Below are 20,686 nucleotides of genomic sequence, written 5' to 3'. Positions count from 1 at the left end.
CAGAGGTCCAGGCTGGAAGGCAGGACCTTTATTTATTCCACAAATATTTATCGAGGGTCTGCTATGTGCCAAGCACTGGTCTACCTGATGGGTGTATACGATTGTTCCAAAGAAACAAAGACTCCCACCCTTGAGGAGCTTATGTTCAATAAGAAGGAAAACATAAACAATACATACAGGTAGTAAGTGACTTATATAATACAGTTGGAGGTGATAAGTATGACGGAAAAAATAAATGGTAGGGGGATCAGGAGAGCTGGGGGTGCAGGTCGTGGTATTAAAGGTGGACCTCACAGGGAGGGAGACACGGAAACAAAGAGATCAGTCATATGGATACCAGGAAACGGTGTTCCTGGCAGAGAGAAGAGCCAGTGCAAATGCCGCATGGCAGAGGCCAGCGTGGCTGGGACACAGCATATGAGGCGGAGCAGGTCAGAGTAACAGGGGCCAGACTGTACAGAACCGTCTGACTCCACCATATGCCTCTGAGCTGGGCAGCCATTGGAGTTTTGAGCAGAGGAGAGATCAGATTTAAGTTCTAACAGAATTACTCCAGCTGTTGGGTTGAAAATAGGTTGAATGGCATAGGGAGAGCTCTCTATAAGAAGGGCTTGTAGGAGGTCACCGGAAAAACATGGGAAGAAATAATAGTGGTTGGGACCAGGCAGTAGCATGGAGGTGGTGAGATGCAGACAGAGTCTGGCTGTACTTGGAATTCACTAGCAGACTGGATGCAGGACCAAGAAAAGAAGAGCCAAGAATGACTCTAACCAAGGCTCTGAGCTGAGCAACAAGAAGAACAGAACTGCCATTTCTGGAGACTGTGAAGGCCAAGGGTGGAGTCTGGCTCAGGGGAAGATCAGAGGTGGACATCTAAGTTGGAGACTCTGTGCAGAGAGCGAAGTGGAGATGGTGAGCAGGCAGCCCATGGCAGAGCTGGAGACAGCTCCTCTGCTGAGACTCAAGACACTCACTAAAGCAAAACTAAAATGCAGGTGGTGGGAGAGAGGGGCTCAAACTGAGGCCAGAATGTCCAAAGGGAAGAACGAGTTACCTTCCAGAGAGCTGGGGGACTGGAAGACTAGAGAGCAATAGGTGTTGCCACCCCATGTGAACCGAGACCCGTTTAGTTCTCAGAAGTCCTATCAGACTCTGAGTCTCTCTGACCCAGAATGCCTCCCTCAGGACACTCTCTGCTGCATGAAACCAGGAAAGTTCACCCTATAACTCAGCAAGAGCCCTTGCTGGGCACGCTCACAGACTCCGCCTTCACAAAACCCTCAGCCAGAGGCATTGCTAGCTCCATTCACAGAAGGGACTTGCCCAGTGCTTCTGAGTCAGTACAAAGTGTTGGGGTCAGAGCTGGGCCTTCAGCCAAGTCCAAGGCCTTGCTCTATGCCAAGGCCTTTCCTGTGAGCAGCACTAGATTCCTGGCCTGAGCCTTGGACAGGTGAAGATGCTTAATAGTTGAAGATCCTGCTCTAGGGCGCCTCTAGTTTCAGTATCAACCCAAGGAGGTAAAGAGCTAATGAGGTACCACACAGGAACTCTTCGACTCCTTGGAAACACTGGCCTTGGGCAGTGAAAGTACCAGTTGCTTCTTTTACTTATTTAAGGGATTAAAGGAAAAGCCCTGAAAGCAAATGAGTTCACAGAAATAGAGGAGAGCAGCCCATGCTCACCCACTTCACTTGACTCACTTACCCTACTCTGTATTCAGGTTGCAGGGACTTCCTTTCTCTGGCCGGATTATTTCTTTAGGATCAGTTCCTGGGGTGGGATTTCTGGGCCCAGAGGTCAGAATCCCTTTTTTTGGGTCTTAATAATCGTTACCATATTGCTTTCCAGAAAAGATTGTCCCCATTTAACTTTTCACTTAATACTAGTGATTAAGTCTGCATTTTTTTCTTACAAATCTATTTACTATTCCTTTACTTATTTAGTGGGTACAGCATGATTAATTTACATTCCTTTGAAAGCCAGGTTAGAACATTTTTGGAAATGCTTGCTGTCTCAGTGTTTTAAAATTTGCTTGACTGTGAACTATTCATGCATAGCCTTTGCCCGTTTATCACTGGGTCTTTAATCAACAAATACTACCTACATGGGCAAGGTGCCTGAGACCACTGCTTTGCAGGAACTTTCTAAATGCCACAGCAATGAACATCTTTGTTATCACATCAAATTCAGATTTTCCCCTGGTCTGCCTGCCTATTGACTATTTTTTTACTTTTTGCACATTAAGTTTTAAAAAATGTTTATAAGTCAGATCTGTGCCACGTTTCCCCTCTGAGATTTTTTCCATCAGAGATTTTAAAGTTTAGAAAGTCACCACTCCATTATCTGACCAATACTTAATTCTATTATTTACATTTTTATTTTAATTTCTTTCATCCAGTGTTTCTGGGTAAAGAATATTTTATAAACACTTACATAGAATGTAATCTGCAAAACAAAAAACTCCCCCCAAACAAAAAACTCATTTCAAAGAGGTATAGGAAAACCCAGTTGAAAAAAGTTAATTAGGCTTCCTTACTGGAGGACTCCTCAGACTTGAATGTGCTAATGAGTCTTGTGGATCACCAAGATTTGGGAGGATCAGCATGGTAAGTATAAAACATTTCCCAAACTCTGGGACTATGGAGCCCTTTCTTCACAAAGCACCTCTCAAAGCTAGTGTTCTATGGTCACACTTTGGAAAATGTTGCTTTAACCCAACTTTAAATCAAACCCACACTGTAAGCTCCATGAGAATGAGGACTTTTGTCTGTCTCATTCCCTCAACATACAGTAGATGCTCACTAAATATTAGCTGAGTAAACCAATGTGTGCATGTACAAATAAATAAGTGCATGCACAACTACACAAAGCAAGCCTAGTACAACGACCCTGAGCTATACACAATCCAAGATGCGGGGAGGGGCGGTGCTCTGTGTAGCTCACGGCTACATCTCCAGGTCCTGAATATGCCCAGGCATTCAATGAACACGTGAATAAATGAATGAATAAAAGAATAAGTCACTTGTCCAACCCAGCTCCTGACTTCAGTCCCTAACACCCTTCCTTTTAGGGAACAGAAAGAGTATCTCACCTGGGTAAGAGTAACAACACTTGATCATGATGCCAGGCAGCTCCAGGCACCAGCAACTGGGCTCAGAGGCCCAGGGCCTCAGAAGTGCCCCTTTAGAGACATAAAGGCCCTCATGAAGTTCATAGATGAGTTTACATGCCAGTGTCAGAAGCTCAGCACATCCAGTCTGGCCAAGAAAGGCACGCACCCTAGGGAGGCGAGGGACCAGATTTCTTTGACACCGTCCAGACTAGTTGAGTGAAACTTCAAATCCTTCCCTTAAAGACAAGTGGAACTGAGCCAGAGCCTGCCATGGAAACATCCTCAGAGTGGCCCTGTGGGCAGAGCCTTGCAGCCTAAGAAACTGAGTGACCTGAGCCTTTGAGGGCAAAGTGGGTCTCTTAGCAGCCCAAATGACTCTCCTCCCTGGATAAATACACCTGCCATGCACACGGCCATTCTGAAGCCAATGTCCAGTCCTTCCTCTTACCTTATACCCATCACTCAGCTGGGCTAGCACAAAACTTTCAAGAGCAACCTCTGTCGCACGGGAACTTAAGTTAGAATAAGGTTCCTAAGTAAAGTTCTCTGACAGGTCCGTGGCTTGGATGTGTGCAGCAAATGGGTGCAAGCAGTTGTCAGTACAGTCTGTTCCTTATAGCTGAGGGCACCCTGACCCTCAGCCAGCAATGCCCAGCACCTAGAGCAGAAAAGTACCGTGAGTTTTCAAGGAAGAGCCCCCCAAAGCCTGGCTGCAGAGCATGGGTGATATTTTCCAAATATTACCCCCAGGTAATATTTCCTCTGAGAGTACCCAGCACAGCCCCAGAGAGCTCCCATGTCACCACAAGGGCAAGGCCCGCCAGTTCAGGAAAGGCCAACCCCTTCAACCAACCCCTGTGTTTGAGGTTTGAGCAGCTTCCATGGCAAAGAAGAGAGGAAACAATGAGCTTTATAAAGAACCATATTTATTTCCATGTACAGCATCAAATACCATAAATAAAGCTAAACATTTTTCGCTGTGTGCAAAATACAGGGTTCCACGTGGCACTGTAAGGACTACCAAAGGTCACAAACATGCATGGTGACAAGGTGGGGGAGGCTAGCTAAGGAGGAGGCTGGGGGGAGGAGGGCACTCTTTGGTTGACATTCTATAAAGGGGAGAGACTCTGCAAGAGAAGATAAGACAAGAACCGTGACTTCGTCCTGGCTGGGATCTGCACCAACAAGGGAGCAAAATGCAGCATGCAGGGCTGTGCAGAGAGGTCAGCATGGCTCTGGGCCGCATGCAGGACACCACCACCTGCAGCCCGGGACTGCGAGGCCTGCCTTCAACAGCCCCACCGGACTAGGTGTGGTGTTTCTCTTTAAAAGCAATGTGAGTGTCCTGCTGCTCCAGGCAGAGTCAGCAGGGGGATGTGTTCTGAGCAGAGCTTGGGGGCATTGAAAGGGGGCTGCTCTCCAAGGCACCCTTGGCCTGTGACGATGACTGCTCTAGCTGAAGCTTCTGTATCCTCTGGGGCTTTATGAGCCTAGAGAGACCAGAAGAGTCAAAGCAAAACCCTGGGAGGGAAAGTATAGGCTGCAGGGGAGGAAAGCTTCACTAGAAAAATTGTGATCGTGTGTTTAAAATAGAGAGTCTGGGCCAAGCTTGTGATGAAGCCTGGGAGAAATTTTTTTTTTTTTAAATCCTTCCAAAAAGAGTCACCTATGGTGTGGATTGATAACATTGATAATCTTTATATTAGAAAGCAACTGAAGAAGATGCTTGTATGCATATGCTTTTTCAGAGGCTGAGAGATGAAAGAGTTCTTTTCAAAGGTGAAGGGCCCTCTCTATGGCACAGTCTCATATTCCAGGTTAATCCTCCCAGGAAGGTAAGTGGCTTTGTAAGTGCAACCAGAAAAGCATGCATGCAGGCCGTGGAGTATAGAGAGGAGGTGGGCCATGCACCTGGAGTGGACTGGGCAGCCGGCTCAGAGGGATGGAATCAGAAACGCTTTCGAGCTGAACACCACCCCACATTGTTCACCAACCATGCCACCGAATGAATGAGTCCATTAGTAGGCAAGACGCTCGCAGTTAGCACAACCAAGGCCACGGCGGGGGCAGTGGGGGAGACGGGGCGCAGAAAGCAGGTCAGGGGTTAGTACCACTCTCTGAAAATTGGCAAGAAAACCAGTCACCTCAGAGCAGAAGTGTGTCAGCCAAGAAGTGGGTGCAGCACTGGAAGGCTGAAATGGACTGATGGCCACAGTGTAAGGTTTGGAGAGAGAGAGAGACAGAAGAGAGAATTTAGTTGGGGGAACAAGGAAATTGATGGACAATATGAAAAGGTACAGGAGTTGAAAACGAGGCAACCATTAAAAAAAAGAGCAACTCCCCCAAACAAGTTATGGCTTGCTTAAGACAGATGAACCTTTCTGGAAGTGAGCAGTGACTTATCTGCAAGGGTGGATCCGTGCAATTGGAAATAATCCCGTGTCTCCACCGCCCCCCACATCCTCTCTTCCCCGATTTTACTCTAGTATCCCACATTTGTTCTTAAATACGTTATGGAGGTTTAGAAACATCCCGCTCCCAGGACTTACTTTTGTGTTTTGGTGCTGCCCCACCAGGAAGGTTCAACGTCTCAGAACAAACATCTCAGGCTTCTGACAGGCACGCCCTGTCTCACCAGAGTAATTCAAACCAGTCTCCTTATGGCCAGAAGTGACATTCTCAGAGATCCTAACTCTAGCTTCATGGAGCATCCCACAAAGCATCTCATCCTGCCCTGAGCTGACGGGAATAACAATGACACAGCTGTGATGTGTTTACATCATGACTTTCAGAATCAAACATGAAACAAATCAAAGGCTCCTCCCACCAGAGAACACTAAAATATCAGCAAAAATTTGGAAAAACACAATGCAAGTCATAGGATGAGAACAGTTCCAACAAAGACAGAGGCGCCAGTTCCCACGGACTTGGCCGCAGTCACGCCCCTGATTTACCCAAGGGTTCAGGGAAGTGTTTCTATTATAGAAATGCCTCCCTGCTTCTTCCCACCCTGGAGAACTTGGCATCTCAAAGCCCTTAAGAGTTCTGGCTCCCAACCCACCAGACTCCATCCTTTCTTAATCTAGAGGATCTTTCTAGTGTAACAGGCAGGGCCCAGCAACTCTAGATACACTGAACTCTGTGGAAGGTCTTTCTCTATTAGCCATCTCCACTGTTCAGCCAGACCCAGCAGCCGTGCATGTCCAGGCAGAGTGGAGCTGGGAAGACTGAGGCCTCCTCCAGATGCCCAGAATGAAGAATGTAGGTGGGCCCAAGGCCCGTTTTGCCCTTAATAAGGTATATTTCTTATGCATAAGTCAATAACAGCCTCCACTCCCAGCCTCCTCTGCTAGTCAAGACACGGGAGCTTCCCTCTGGATCAGATGCATTCCTCAGTTGGGACAATTCAATAATCAATGGTTTCTGACCGTTTGACCAAATATGCATGGCAGCCGATTGGCTAAGAAGCCAGAATGCCTGCTAGCCATGCTCACGGGGGAGGTCACGCTTTCCAGAAATAATACTGTCAGGTGCTAATAAATACCCTTCATCCCAAAGGACATGGCCTGAGAGGGCAGTTTCCTCCCTCAGCCTGACTGTTATGGACCCTGAATGGCCTTGGCTCAGACTGCAACCTGGATTGGGGACCTCAAAAGGAGGGCTTGAAAGGCCACCAGCTGACACGACTCCTCTTTAGGATTGCATCAGTTTGATGGAGTTCTGAGTGGCCAGGGGCCAATGGGCTTTGGCTGCCATGCTCATTAGTGGGAAGGGAAAACGTATGTCTGTAGCAATTCACTTGAAATCCTGTGGTTCTACATAATTTGGCTGCAATTTGGTACTGGGGTCAGGGGCATCTTGAAGCTACTATTTTACATCAGAACAAGGGAGCAAAATAGTCCTTCTCCCTGGGAGGACAGGTAACAGGCAACTACATGTTGCCATATCCTTCTGTATTTAATTCTCTTTCGTCCTTTCTGTTTTGTTTTTTTCCCTTCTAAATTACTATGCTTTCATGTTGCAACAATTGTCCTGTGTTGACAAGTGGTATCCAGGCACAAAATCAGAAGGCACTGTCAGGAGATTGCATGCTCGCTCCAAAGTATTCACGTTACAGGGAGCGGCTATTTCAAGACCACAGCGTGGAAGGGGTTTTTGTAATACCAGTTATAAACCTCAAACCCGTGTTTAAAAAAACTGACACTCATAGAAAAAAAAAAAAGCTTTCTCTTGGCTTATTAAACGTTGAAAATTGAAATGTAAACCTAGAAGTATGGCTCGCTTTGGTATAAAAGTACAAAGCTATTTAAAAAAACATCCTTCATGTCATGGTGGCCTGAAGCAGATGTTCACCGTGACCAGGCTAGGTGCAGGTGGCCGACGGGAAATTCTTTGGCTTTGCGCTAACTGGTTCAAGGGCGTGGGGCTCCCTGGCCAGCGCCTGAGCTGGCCGAACACGCCGCCATCTACGCGGGAAATGTTACGGTACTGTGGGGCTGGGCTTCAGTGCAGCTTGGCCGGGACGCGTCTGAGCAGCCAGTCGCGGATGCTCTGGAGGGACTCCTCCGACTCCCGGTACATGGAAGCCAGGACCTCGGAGAACACCCAGAGCAGGGGCAGCCCGAGGCTCAGGAGCTCGTAGGTGTAGCAGTAGTTGTAAGCATTGTCCCTGATATGCAGGCTGGTGGCGCGTAGGAGTCCCTGAATCCAGTTAATCAGCCTCCGGGGAAGGTGAAGCAGGCCCCACGGCAGCCTGAGGGGCCAGCTTAGTGCCTTCCTAAAGAAGGAATTGGGGATACCTGGGGGGCTGCCTTCCGGCGTGGCGATGGCAGCCGCAGCGCAAGAACTTTCCGAGGGAGGGTCTCGCCTAGCGGCTTCTTGCTCTTTCCACATCCCCTCCTCCTGAGAAAGAGATCAAGATGAGGGTATTGAGTCCATAATGCTCAGAGAGGGCTCCTCCAGTGAAGCAGAGGAAGACTCAATAAAGAGAGGACTTGGCAGACCCTACAATTTGCAACCAGGACCCCCTCCCCAAAATCTCAGCACCTCCTGTGCACTGCTGAAGGGGGCTGAACACAGGTGTAACTTCCTGGGGTGGCGGTGGGAACTGATCACAGGGATCAGTTTCCTCTGGAGCCTTCAAAACATACATGCCCTTTGACTCAGCAATCTCATTCTCATGATTTATCCTAAGTAACAATTTGAAATATGGATAAAGATACAGGCACAAAGACATTCCCTGTAAAATGTTTATAAGGCAAAAATAGTAATGTCCAACAATATAGGATGCAAATAAATTATCAGTCATCTTTTACAAGTATCAAAGATCAGGCTCCAAAAGAATTCTTAATGGGAAACTGTTATACTGTTAGTGAAAAAAGAAGGCTATGAAACTGCAAGGTAGGAGTCCAACTGGGTGAAAATATACAGCTGACCCTTGAACAATGTGGGTTTGAACCGCATGGGGCCACTTGAATGCAGATTTTTCAATAATGAATACTACACCTCTACCTAATCCATGGATGGTTGAATCTATGGATATGGAGGAACCATCAATATGAAATATTGGCTTTAAATTATACACGAATTTTTGAACCTGCAGAGAGTCAAAGGCTCTAACTCCCGCACTGTTCAAGGGTCAACTTTTTCATATAGGAAAAAGTCTACAAAGAAATGTTCCAAAATGTTAATTATGATTTTCTCAGGATAGAGTGATGGTGGGTTATTTCACTTTACTTGTTTATAGACTTTCAGTTACTTAGCCGTTTTTCTACTGTGTGTGTGTGTGCCTGTGACCACTCACTCACTCAGCTGTATACAACTCTTTGCGACCCCATGGACTGTAGCCTGCCTGGCTCCTCTGTCTATGGGATATTTCAGGCAAGAATCCGGGAGTGGGTTACCATTTCCTCCTCCAAGGGATCTTTCCAACCCAGGGATTGAACCTGTGTCTCCTGCATTGACAGGCGGATTCTTTACCACTTAAGCCACCTGGGAAGCCCATATTACTTGTGAAATCAGAAAAAAGCTGAAGTTGTTGGTCTTGCTGGAGATGGGTGATTAATCAAGCCGTAAAGAAGATGCTGGCTAAGAGCTACCATGGGTGGGGGCAGGGAGGGTGCTATCACAACCCACTCGCAAATTAAACAGGCCAGTCACTTTCCCCAAGAGCCTGGGGAAAGGACTTGGAAACCACAGAGGGTTGGCCCTATACCAGGGATCCCTGCTCACAGTGCTCTGTGGCCACTGGGGCCCCAGGCCCTGGGGGCTACGTGGCTTTTGCATGGCTAAGCATTTAGCCCCATCCCTGGCACATAGGAAAGCTCTTCTGGGCTTCTCATGAGAAGCAGCAGTCATTGCTCTGGGAGCTGACCTCTGGAATAGCTCACATCCCAGAGGCCAGCTGAATAGACTGAGACACAGGGACCTTCCTGCCAGGGAGCAGAGCCCTCTTCACCTGAGTCTCAAGCCCCCCAAAGGTAGAAACATTGGCCTAACCTGCAGGAACTCTTGACAACCTCCTCCTACCAGGGAACTTTCCCATTTCACCACCATTTTCAAGATAAAACTTACCTCTTTTTGTTGCTTCAACTCTGCCCGTCTCTTCCGTTGCTGGCTGTTGGTCTTACAGTGAATGAAATGAGGCTTGCAGAAAAACTTGCCTGTAAAAAGAAACACACAGACACTCAGAGGTTTTTCTCCTGTAAACCAGAGCCACAGCAGAGCCTGAGCCAAGTGCCTGCCACCATTTGGTCAGAGAAACACCACTAAGGGAAACAAGCCCAGGAAGGCGCAAACGTGAGAAACAGTTTCTGTCACTTGCCTGAAAGAAGAGGCGCTGAGAGGAGGCCACCAGCCGCAGCAACGGTGGTGGGGGACAGGGGGAACGCTCCCGGGAATGGGGCAGAAACCCTCAGATAATCCCTGAGGCCAAGTCTCTTCCCAAGGCCAGTTGCCAGGCAGCAAAATGGACAGCCTGGAATAGCAACTCTGTTTGCAGTTCCTCTTGCTTCTGGGACCCCTGGGGGTAGGAACAGCACTGAACAGATGGTGGCAGAAAAACCCAGTGAGCCACACACTGGGCCACAGGCCACTGCCCAGGATACTGGGTGCCTTCCAGAAAACCCTGCTTTGCGCCACTGTTACCGCAGTGACAACAGTGATGGGAATAATGATACAACAGTGAAGTCTTGAGTAGGACTCAATATACCAGGCACTATCTTAAATCCTTCCCATGAGGTAAATCAGTGATCACCTTATGAGCAAAGTACTATTATCCTCATTTTATAAATAAGGAAACTGAGGGACCCAGAGGTCAGGTAAGAGGTTATTTGCATGTGGCATACATATGCCATATGCTGGAAGTGGCATACTCTGGATGTAAGCCCAGGCAGTTAGTTTTAGGGTATGGAATCACAAGCTTTGTCATTATATGATAGCACAAACATCAAGTGCTGAAGGTTAGAAATGAATCACTCATTCCAATGAAAGTGACTCCTTCACTGATGACTCTGGTAGCCCACTCAGCAGAGGGCATGTTACAGTTATGGTCATTCCTACAATACATGCTTCATTCATAATAACATGAATATGACATCATTTATGGAACCCTCCTCTCCTTTTCACTGGGAAAGACCCTGATGCTGGGAAAGATGGAGGGCAGGAGGAGAAGGAGGCAACAGAGGATGAGATGGTCAAAGGCATCACTGACTCAATGGACATGAGTTTGAGCAAGCTCTGGGAGATGGTGAAGGACAGGGAAACCTGGCGTGCTGCAGTCCATGGGGTCGCAAAGAGTCGGACACGACTTAGCAACCGAATAACAACAAATTGAACCCCTATCACATGTCAGGTGTGGTGCCAAGCATGTGACATAAGTTACCAGGTTCGATTTTCTTGACCACACAGGGGCAACTGAAGGTGGTGAGACTGAGTGAGAAAATGTCCATAAAGCACGTGGCGCCTGGTAGGTGCTCCCTACGCATGTGCAGCCCCTATGCTGACAGCTCCCCTTTCCTCAGGACCCCTGCCCACCACAGGCAGCCTCTCCCCTTAGCAGGGGATCCCTGCTCCCTAAACTGCTTTTCTGATGATACCACTACTCTCTGGGAAGTGGTGGCTGTCCCAGAGCCTCCAGAGTCAGGAGCCCAGGCCAGAGACAAGTGCTGCCCTGGCCCCTGGAGGTTACCTTCGTCAACGTCGAAGGCGTAGGTGGCCAGGTGCAAGGTGGTGGCGCAGACGCTGCAGCGGAAACACTCCCGGTGGAAGAAGCGGCCCTCCGCGCTCAGCCGCTCCATGACGTACACGCGCTTCTTGCAGAAGTAACAGGTGTCGCTGCCACCCACGTTCAGGGGAAACGTCTTCCGAACGGACTCCTGGCAGGCACAGGGCATCGGAAGAGAAGAACAGCGTGTTAGGGTGTACACTGCATCTTCAAACGCAAGGCTGGGCATGTAGAGATGCCAGCCTGCCTTGTGGGGCCTCACAGGCTATGTGCTGCATTTGTCACTGGGGGCACCGCTGCAAAGAGTGAGGGTGGGAAGGTACGCAGACCCCAGCCCTGCCAGGGCGGCATTGACTGTACTCCCAGGCAGGCTGCTGGACACTCTGGTTTCATAGTGGGAGTGACATTTCCTTGTCTGAAAGAGCAGGTGTCCCTCACAAACATGCCTGCCCAGGGATGCCATCTCCAGGAATCTGAGTCAGGGGTTAAGTGTTGCCTGGGTCTAGAGCGAGGTCACTGAAAGAATGTCTTAGCCATCCTTGTCCCCTTGCAGTGACACAAGTCAGGCAGGGAAGGCTAATGGCATGAAAACTGTTCAAGAGAACGCAGGAAAGGGGCATCAGGCTGCCAATCAACTTCTTCAATGCAAAAGGGGAGGGCGAGGCCCAGGGCAGGAGGGGCACCCCTGGGTGATTCCAGGGTAATGTGCCAAAAGGACACTGAAAGAGCTCAAACTGTGGTGGTGATAGTGAGCAGAGTCATCCAGAGAAGGAGGGAATTCAGAGGAAAGGGATGTTTTCCCCATTACTTCTTAAACCAATCTATACTGGATGCTAAACATTGGTAGTGAGGGTTATCCATCTCTGTAGATGGCCTCCCCTGACTTTTTCCCTGAGTTCTCCAGAGCCCCAGCTAGCAGGGAAGATGCTCTGCTTTCTGAAATGACCCACAAGGGGGACGACTGAGGTTCGTCTACAAGGAAACACAGCCCCCCCACTAACCTCTGCTCTGACCTGGCCTGTTCTCAGCCCCTTGTCCCATGAGAAGGGGGCCAGGCCATCCTCTCCGCATCCCAGGCACCCTCCCTGGGAGGCCAGAGGCGGTGTCTGTGGGTGAAGGCGGAAGGGTGTGCATCCTTACCAGGTCTGGAGAGGTGGCCTGAGTCTTAGGTCTGTGATCATTCAAGTACAGATTGACCAGAACTTCAGCTGCAGCCCCTATTCCGCTGGATACTTTCCCTACTGTCAGCTACCCAAGAGCAGAGATAAAGGAGACAGAGACAAAGGGAGAGGCCATTAGCACCAAGAAGGAAAACACGAACGAGCTGGAGGTGGGAGAGGGCTCCACACACACATGCAAACAGCACCCAGCATCCCAGGAGAGGCCTCACTAGCCTGCAGCCGGCAGCAGGCACTCTGCAGATGGAGAAGAGAGAGATTAGCAGGGTGACTCACAACTACATGCGGTCTTCAGGAGTTCAGCTTGCTCAGTTCACAGATAGGGAGAATGAATCCTAGAGGCCTTAGGGATCTATCCAAGGCCACTTAGAAATCAGTGCAAGATCCAGGACTCTGCTAAGGTCTTCTGAGCCCCAGCTGGGGGACCTTCACACTAAGAAAACAAGCCAGCTGCACTGAAGCTGACCTTCCCAAGACTCCCCTCTCTAGAGGGCCTGGAGCGGCTACATGGGGAGACCTGTTCCCCATTTCCCCAGATCAGGAGGGTTAGGACCGAGCTTTACCACTAACAGTTCTAAGATGGGACACAAAGCCCTCAACTTCTGAGCTCAGTGTCCTCATTTAGTGAAATGGGAATAAATGGTGCCTACCTCGTGGAGCTGTGGCAAGAATGAAAGAGCATGTGTGTGAATGCCGGGCACTTGGCAGGGCTGGGCCAAGATGAACTTGACTCCTCCCTCCCTCCTCCCTCTGAATTTGGCAGCCCCAGCCTCCCTTGCAGCCCCTGTGTCCCCTAGGGAGCTGTGGCTATGCCTGACCTCAGTTCTATCAGGTCAGGACTCAATCTACCTTGCCAATAAAGAGTGGCCGAAATGGGAATGGATGGTGGTCCCCACTGGGCAGGTGCAGGGAGCAGGACAGGGAACTCCAGGTGGCAGTGCCCAGGGCCCCAGAGCTGGTGCCAGGCAAGTCAGTTCCACATTGGCCCCAGAGATCACAGCCTGATAGGTTGCGGGCACCTGTGCTCCCAAAGGCATGATGGTCCGTGCCTACCCATGAATGCTTGGATCCCTACTGGTGTGTCATGGAGCTAGGGAAGGGGTGAGAGCTGACAATCCACGCAGATGTGGTACAATCACACATACACCCCCAGGCAAATCCCAGCTTATTCTTTCCCCACCAGCTCTGAAAGGCCAGCTTGGGAATATTGTTATCTCCTCTGCAGGGAGGTAAACATGCATGATATGAGGCTGTATCTGTAAACACGGTTCCTGATCCTAAGGCCTTGTAGGGAGGGAGGCTCCAGATGCTCCCCAGCCTCTGAATCCAGCTTCTGGGAGATGTGGCCACAGACTGCAGCAATGTAGGCTGCTGGCCCTCAGTCACAGGTTGATAGCCATCTTCACGGCAAGTAACAGTGACCTGAGTGGGGACAAAGGAAGGCCCTCAATCTAAACCCAATACCGCTCTTGGAAGGCCACACTGAATTCATGGTGAGAGCCCCAAAGATAAAGCAGAAGTTCAGGGGCAACAAAGCAAATGGCAGCAGGTGCCCACCGGTCCTGCCTCCTGGAAGCAGGGCCCACCCTCAGAACCTGAGGCCAACTCACTGGGCACCAACAAACGCACAGGTGCAAAAAGAGGATGAAGAGGGAAGGGCTGCCAAGCAGGCTGGGGCTAAAGACATGTCCCAGCGGATGTCTGCCCGCTTCTCATTAAGGAAGCCGCAACACCAGCAGCTACTTGGATCAGTCGTGCCAGACCATGTGTGGGGCCCTCTGGGGAACTACAGAAGATGTGGCCGGGGGCCTTCTGGGGTGTCTGATCCCAGACAGACGGGACCCCCTCAGACTTCACAAAGCTCGCTCCTTCTTAGTCGCAGCAGCTGCCAGGCCGCTTACCCTCCCCACTCTCAAAACTGGCCCCGTCTGGAAGAGATTAGGATTCTGCTTCTGAGCATACACGCTGCCATTTTCAAGATTTCACAAATGCCAAGAAACTTGGCTCCTGCTCCTAAGAGAGGTTCAGGTGCACTGGCTCTGGACAATAAGCCATTATTTGCCTGATGTTCCACCCACTGCTGGGGCCTCCAACACAGGCCTCCTCGGATAGGAGCTGAGAATACCAAGTACTTCCTGGGTTTACAGCAAAATAAAGACAGAAGAGGTCAGATTTACCTCACTGCCCATACTCCCCTTGCGTGACTGTCTCTCCTGACCCCATGTGTGAACCGGCTCTGAGGCGCTCTCCCAGGAAGGCACCGTGTGATGCCAGATGCCCATGCACAATCACTGCCTCCCCTGAGTGAGCAGAGAGCGAGACTCTACTTTCTGGGGCTTTAAATACAAGTCCCTAATGAGACCTTATTAACTACTTAGCTAATAAGCACTTTGCGCTGCTGAGCTTCCATGCAATCCTGACTTAGGAACAATTATAAGAGCAAGCAGAGGGCCCTGGGGCGGCTGGGGGTGCCGCCAAAACATGTCTGTGCAGTCGTGGGCCTGCTTGGTTGTTCTATCAGCACAAGGGATCCAGGATGAAGATCAAGCCCTGTCGTTCCTTTCACTGTGGGCCCTTAGTCATAAAAGACTCCTTTCTCCCAGTTGCATCCACATGCCCACCTATGACAGCGGTTTGCCTAGGAATAATGAAATGAAGGCACCCTCAAGGAAAGCAACACTGGCGCTCCTATATGCCCTTCCCAAGTGTACCATGGAAACCATGCCAGGAACACCGAGAACAAGAGGTAGCCAGGACTTGCTGGAAGGACACCGCAGGCCAGGTGATGGAGAACTCGTCTCAGGGATGAGAGGAGGCCGCCCCAAAGACCAGCATGAAGGAGAACGCTGCCCGGGAGTCTCAGGTTATCTCCCATTTCCTGACGGTACGATGTCTTCCTGGCTCCAAGACAGTGCAGACCTGACCACCTGGACTCATGCTAACTCACTGCTCCTCAGATGGTCAGCGGTGAATGACTAGGTTTTGGTTTTTCTTTTTAAATCTCTAATCCATGGTGGCTTGATATTTCCGGATACAATGAAAATGAATTACTAGAAATAAGATCACACACTTGGATGTGTGGCTATGTTGAACTGCTCTACATGTGTCTAATGCTTCCTCTTACTTGCTGTGCTCCTTGGATCACAGACTAGTTCCTGCCGATGGAACACACTTTAAGTTGCGCTGTTCTAACCAATCTGGAAATGAATGGGTCCTGGGCATCCTGAAGAAGAAAAGAAACTCCACTCATGGAGAAACCTCCAGAAAACTCATTATGGTTTGACCTCAGAGTAAGAACCAGAAGCCAGAGGTTCTCAACAACGAAATTACTGCACTGAAAGGCAAAAGCACTTAGGCTCCTGGGGAGCTGGTCAAGAGGCAAGCTTACAATTCGGCTGGGAATACGTTTTCCAAATCCAAAGCTGGGCAATCAGATGACCTAGTCAGAAACGAACATGTCACAGTCACTGGTTTTTTAAGAAATGATAATTTTGGAGGGCCATAGGACTGCTTTTGCACCCTTTATGTATCTTTCAATATTTCTGTAATTTTTTAAGAACTGGGATATTTTTCACTAACAGGAACTGATCTGTGATCCAAGGAACACTGTAAGTGAGAGCATTAGACACTTATAGAGCAGTTCAACATAGCTACACATCCAAGTGTGTGATCATATTTCTAGTAATTCATTTTCACTGTATCTGGAAGAATCAGGCCACCATAGATTAGAGATTTAAAAAGAAAAACCAAAATACTATTTGGGGTATTTTTTTCCTCTTGGAAATTCTAGGTTTTTCCAGCTAATTAACTAGAACAAGCTGGAATGGTTGGACAATTCAGGTGGGCCATCATCTAACTTTACATTAGGTTAATATCACATATATCATTTCCCTTCTGTGAACCTCAGCTTCCTCATCTGTAAAATGGGAGACCACTGCCATCCTCAAAGGGCTGTGAAAGAGTCATCAGAGAATCTGGGTGCACCTCACAGGGTGCTGGGTTCCCAAGAATTGCCTGGCAGATGGTTAATGAGTCCAAAGCACCGCCACTGATGCAGCTTTAATTTTCCCTGTTCTGGAACTTTTTTTCTCCTCTCCTGGGTGGCCTTCACACAAAGGAACTTGCAGTTGCTGTGTTCCCTCCTCGGCACGAGTAAGAATAATACAGCCCACCCAGATGAAGGCACTGGCTTCTCCCTCTTCTTCTCGAGTCAACTGAGATTCAAACATGATGACGTTAATGGTCGTCACAAGCACCATCACCAAGCATGTCCCTGTCTGGATGTTGGAACCTTTCTTACCCTGCTCCGAGCTGGGAGATGGGTCATCTCCACTCTGGTTTGCACTCCCTGATGTCATAACCCTGTCTTTCTCATCTCTACACTCCTGGCACATGACAGATGCTCTGAAGGAAGGAGGAAGCAGGCGCTTGGGTCTGTTTGTGTCCAGACAATGGTAACATCCCTCTTGGGCCTGGAACTCAGCCAAGAATACCAGGTGTCCAAGCTGTTCTTCTCCACCTGACCTGCCGTGAGGATCAGGAAACCCACATGGGTCAGGCAGGGCTGGAGAATAGAGTTTCCAGGACCTTGGAGCTGAGAGCTTGAGGGAAGGGGAGGTTTCGACATATAGGGCCAAGGGAAGTCTCCTGGGCAAATAGGAATATACTCCTCCCTGAGGAGTCCCTGGATGAGGAAAATCAGCCGACAGACTGGTGTGCCTGAGGCCTCAGCCATATGCTCAGGGCAAGGATTGAAACTGCCTTATTTGAGGGACTCCGGAAATGATACCTTCAGAGCTGAGATGCAGGCAGGCCTCAGGGGCTGTGACCTCCAAGTGGGCGCCAGTGTCCCCTGGTGCCAGGCGCTGAGCTGCACTGAACCCTCACAGCCTCGCGAGGTGGGTCTGATAATCCGCCTTCGCAGATGGGGCCACTGAGGTTCAGGGAGGCTCTAACTCACCTGAGGCCGCAATGTTCTTAAGTGGCTGGGTTGGAAATGGGAACCTGAAGGTGACTTCTTTGCCTTTAGAAAGAGAGGAATCAACATGCATTTTAGGTAAGTGAGCTTTCGTCCAGAATTCTTCTCCACTGGGGAAATAGCACAGTTATTGGATATTTGAGAGACTGGATATGTGCTAAGTCTTTGCATTATTCCAATCACCTTCAGGAGTAGCTGCTGCCACCTCCGTTCTGAAGGTTAGGAAACTCAGGTTCTGAGAGGTCTACGAATTCATCCAAAGCCACACTGCGAGTAAGCAAGTCATCTGGGAGCTGAACCCACATGTGACTCCAAGCCTCATCCTGCTCACTGCAGCACCTGCCTCCCTGCAAATTAAAATCCCCCAGGCTGGGATGTACACAGGTTACTTCCAAAGGACTGCCTAGCTCTATCCCCAGAACAGAGAGAACAATGAGGTTGGAGCCAGCCTTGAACTCTACCCTTGTTATCAGATGAAACACTGGCAGATTGCCCAGCTAAGACTCACCCAGCTTCTCTCTAATATGCAAATCTCTAGAGTAAACCCTGCAAATCCAGTTTTAAAACAAACAACCCCCCGGGGTAGAGAAAGCTCCTTTTGCAATGCACTTTGCTCTTCTGACTCAGGAGGACTCAACTACAGTCCCCAGCCCCCGAGGCCCTCCCTCTGGCTCAGCCGTGTAAATACTGCTGCCATCTTGATCTTACAAGAGCTCACCAGCCTTGGTAAGTGGCTAGCAGCCATGTTAAAGGTAGCAGCCTCCTGCATTGAAGAAAGAAGTTAACTAAGGGTTGATGGGGGCTAACAGTGCTGCAGGAGGACTGGTTTGATGGTATGAATGATCAGACTGGGCGTGATCCCATATCCCACAGTCTTAAAAAAACAACTTAAAAGGTAAGACCCTGGTAAGAATTTGGTCCCTAAATAAGGGGACCTCAAGATTTCTTGTGACTGTTCAGGCCAAAAACCTAGCTGCATCACACTGAAATTTAAGGCAACATGTCAACCAAGAGGGCAGGCAAGTGTAGTCTGAAGGCAGAACCCTGGCTACATTTCTTGGACTTGGTGACCCAAGTTTGCATTCCTGTAACAAGTGCTCCTTGTGACAAGTTTGACTAGGTCTAAGAGGAGATGATTATCCCTGGATCCTCAGAATTAAGGTGTAGGGCTCTAGGGCAGGAACCGAAACACTCTGCGTGCCAGGAGGTTGCCAAGAACCAAGCACCAGTTTCCAAGAGCATTTTCCTTTCTCTGGCTCCCCCGAATTGAGGCACACACAGTCTCTGGGCATCAGAGCAGCCCCAGAATCTGCTGGGGAGAAGTGTGAAGGCCCCAGGGTCTCTCCAGGGCAGCAGCTCTCTCAGCTCCATCAGGACGGAAGGAAACTGTCACCAGGTTGTCACCTGCTTTAAGGGGCAGCAGAGTCGCCTCAGAGGAGGCCACCACTCTGCCAGATTCTGCAAGTACAGAGCCTGGTGTGGAATCAATGCTGGGGTCCGGGCAAGGCAGGGAAGTTGCAGGTGGGGGCAGGGGAGTAGTGCATCTGGCAAGATCCTTTCCAAGACTGCTGGAAGCTAGAAATTCACCACTCCGTGCTTAACTGCTTACAACGGCTTCATAGTGAGATGTGGAGGGGTCTGTGGGTATCAAGTTCAAGTCCACAAACAGGGCCCACGGCAACCTTTTCCTGAGAACTCCCCAATCGCTCCCAGCCACACAGTGACAGGCTCATCAGCCTGTAATTAGTAAGTCAGAAGCTACTGAAATTGTTCAATGACACCATCGTCCGATGGCCAAGACTAGCTAGGGAGATGGGATAAGAAAGAATAGGGAGCAATTGTTCACCCCAACCTGGGAGAAACAGAGAACAAAGCTGTAGAGGTGGGGGCCTGAGGAGCCCCTGAAGCCCACCCACCCCATTTGCAGCCCTCCTTGAGCCTGGGCTTGGGGCTGTATGCATATAGCCTCTGGGCTGTTCCCTCTGACAAGGCCTCCATTCACACGTGGCTTCTGTGTTATAGAGGAGAGAACACAGGCTAGAATCAGGAGCCTGGGAACTAGTGTCCTCCCCTTGCCTTTGTTTTCTTCTCTGAGGCTCTGTTCCTGCTTAGTTCTCTTTCCCAGGAAGAGCTCTCCCACCGTTATCCGTTTAAGATTGCTACCCTCCCCCAACGTGCCAAGTCTTTGCTACCTGCTCTAATTTTCCCATGGGAAAAACTGTCTTCTGATACATCATATAATTTACCTAGATAGTATAGATTATTTATACCTCCCTCTACTAGGATACAAGCCTCATCAGGGCAGGAAGGTAACCCCTGATAACTGATGTGTATCCCAAGAGTGAAATGCCTGACACCAGCTTGTCATTCAATAAATATTTGTTGGATGAACGAATGCTCACTCATTGGCTTAATGAGTGATGTGGATTTAAAGCTGTTTGAAGAGCGCAGTGGAGAAGCAGCCAAAGGCCTCAGTGGAGTCAGATAATGAACGACGGGGTATTCTCACAGTAAGAAGTGTCTTTGCCAGACCCCAGTGGCCCTGCGTGTACCTGGGCAGGCTGCCTCTTGCCATCACCTAGAGAACTAATACCTACTGGAAACCAAGTCAGGGAACTTGGGAAGTGTGGTCACTTTTCTTGTTCTACCTCTGCTCTCAAATCTGAGAGGACAGTGACCAAGCCAGGCCTTCCCTGAGGATGAAAGAAAGGGCAAGCCCAGGGCTAGCAGGAAAGGGTCTGGGCCAGACAGAAGCACAGTGGGGGCCCAGCTGCCCAGCTAGGAGCACCAGTCATTGCCTGCCTGTGCCTAGGGGCCCTCGCCCCTCCCTTCATCCTGGCCAGGGCACCAGTGACCTTTTCCATAGCAGGAAGTACCCTCCAGGGAAAGTTCTTCTCCCAAAGGCTACTCGGAAGCCTTGGTGGTGGTGACGACCAGTATGCCAGTCTCTAACCACAGAGGTCACTATCACATGAGCCAAGAGTCACTCTCTTGTTGATGAGAAAATGGAGACTCCTTAAGGTCAGGAGACTTAAGGTCAAACCGCTGACCAAAGCTGACTTGGAACAAGTTGCTGGGCATCTCAGCCACAGCTGTGTTCAGTAGAGCTGAAGATGAGAAGTATTTCTGTTTCCCCACATCACCCCCAGCTTCCCCTCCAGGGAGGCTTCGCACCTACTCTGGGGACCATGGAG

The 20,686-nt window shown here is 49.6% G+C and overlaps 1 protein-coding gene across 11 annotated transcripts in view; it reads right to left on the bottom strand.

The window, feature by feature from the left end:
- MICAL2 (microtubule associated monooxygenase, calponin and LIM domain containing 2) overlaps nucleotides 1-20,686 on the bottom strand; it is a 244,200-nt gene that overhangs the window by 84,118 nt on the left and 139,396 nt on the right. For 2 of the 11 annotated variants that reach the window (XM_070383937.1, XM_070383943.1), the window contains 6 exons: nucleotides 17,475-17,537; nucleotides 12,477-12,584; nucleotides 11,301-11,487; nucleotides 9,686-9,774; nucleotides 7,912-8,014; nucleotides 4,024-5,314 (listed from right to left, as the gene is read on the bottom strand). In XM_070383937.1, coding sequence (XP_070240038.1) covers nucleotides 5,274-5,314; nucleotides 7,912-8,014; nucleotides 9,686-9,774; nucleotides 11,301-11,487; nucleotides 12,477-12,584; nucleotides 17,475-17,537 — 591 coding nt within the window. In that variant the 3' untranslated portion in view covers nucleotides 4,024-5,273. Of the gene's footprint in view, nucleotides 1-4,023; nucleotides 8,015-9,685; nucleotides 9,775-11,300; nucleotides 11,488-12,476; nucleotides 12,585-17,474; nucleotides 17,538-20,686 lie in introns of those variants that run through there. The other 9 variants (XM_070383932.1, XM_070383933.1, XM_070383938.1 and 6 more) reach the window with 8 other exon arrangements.

This window comes from Bos mutus, chromosome 15, assembly GCF_027580195.1.
Source record: "Bos mutus isolate GX-2022 chromosome 15, NWIPB_WYAK_1.1, whole genome shotgun sequence".
In the NCBI taxonomy this organism is placed as follows: Eukaryota; Metazoa; Chordata; class Mammalia; order Artiodactyla; family Bovidae; genus Bos; species Bos mutus.
The sequence above is the reverse complement of the archived record's forward strand: the minus strand, read 5'-3'. Positions and strand labels throughout refer to the sequence as shown.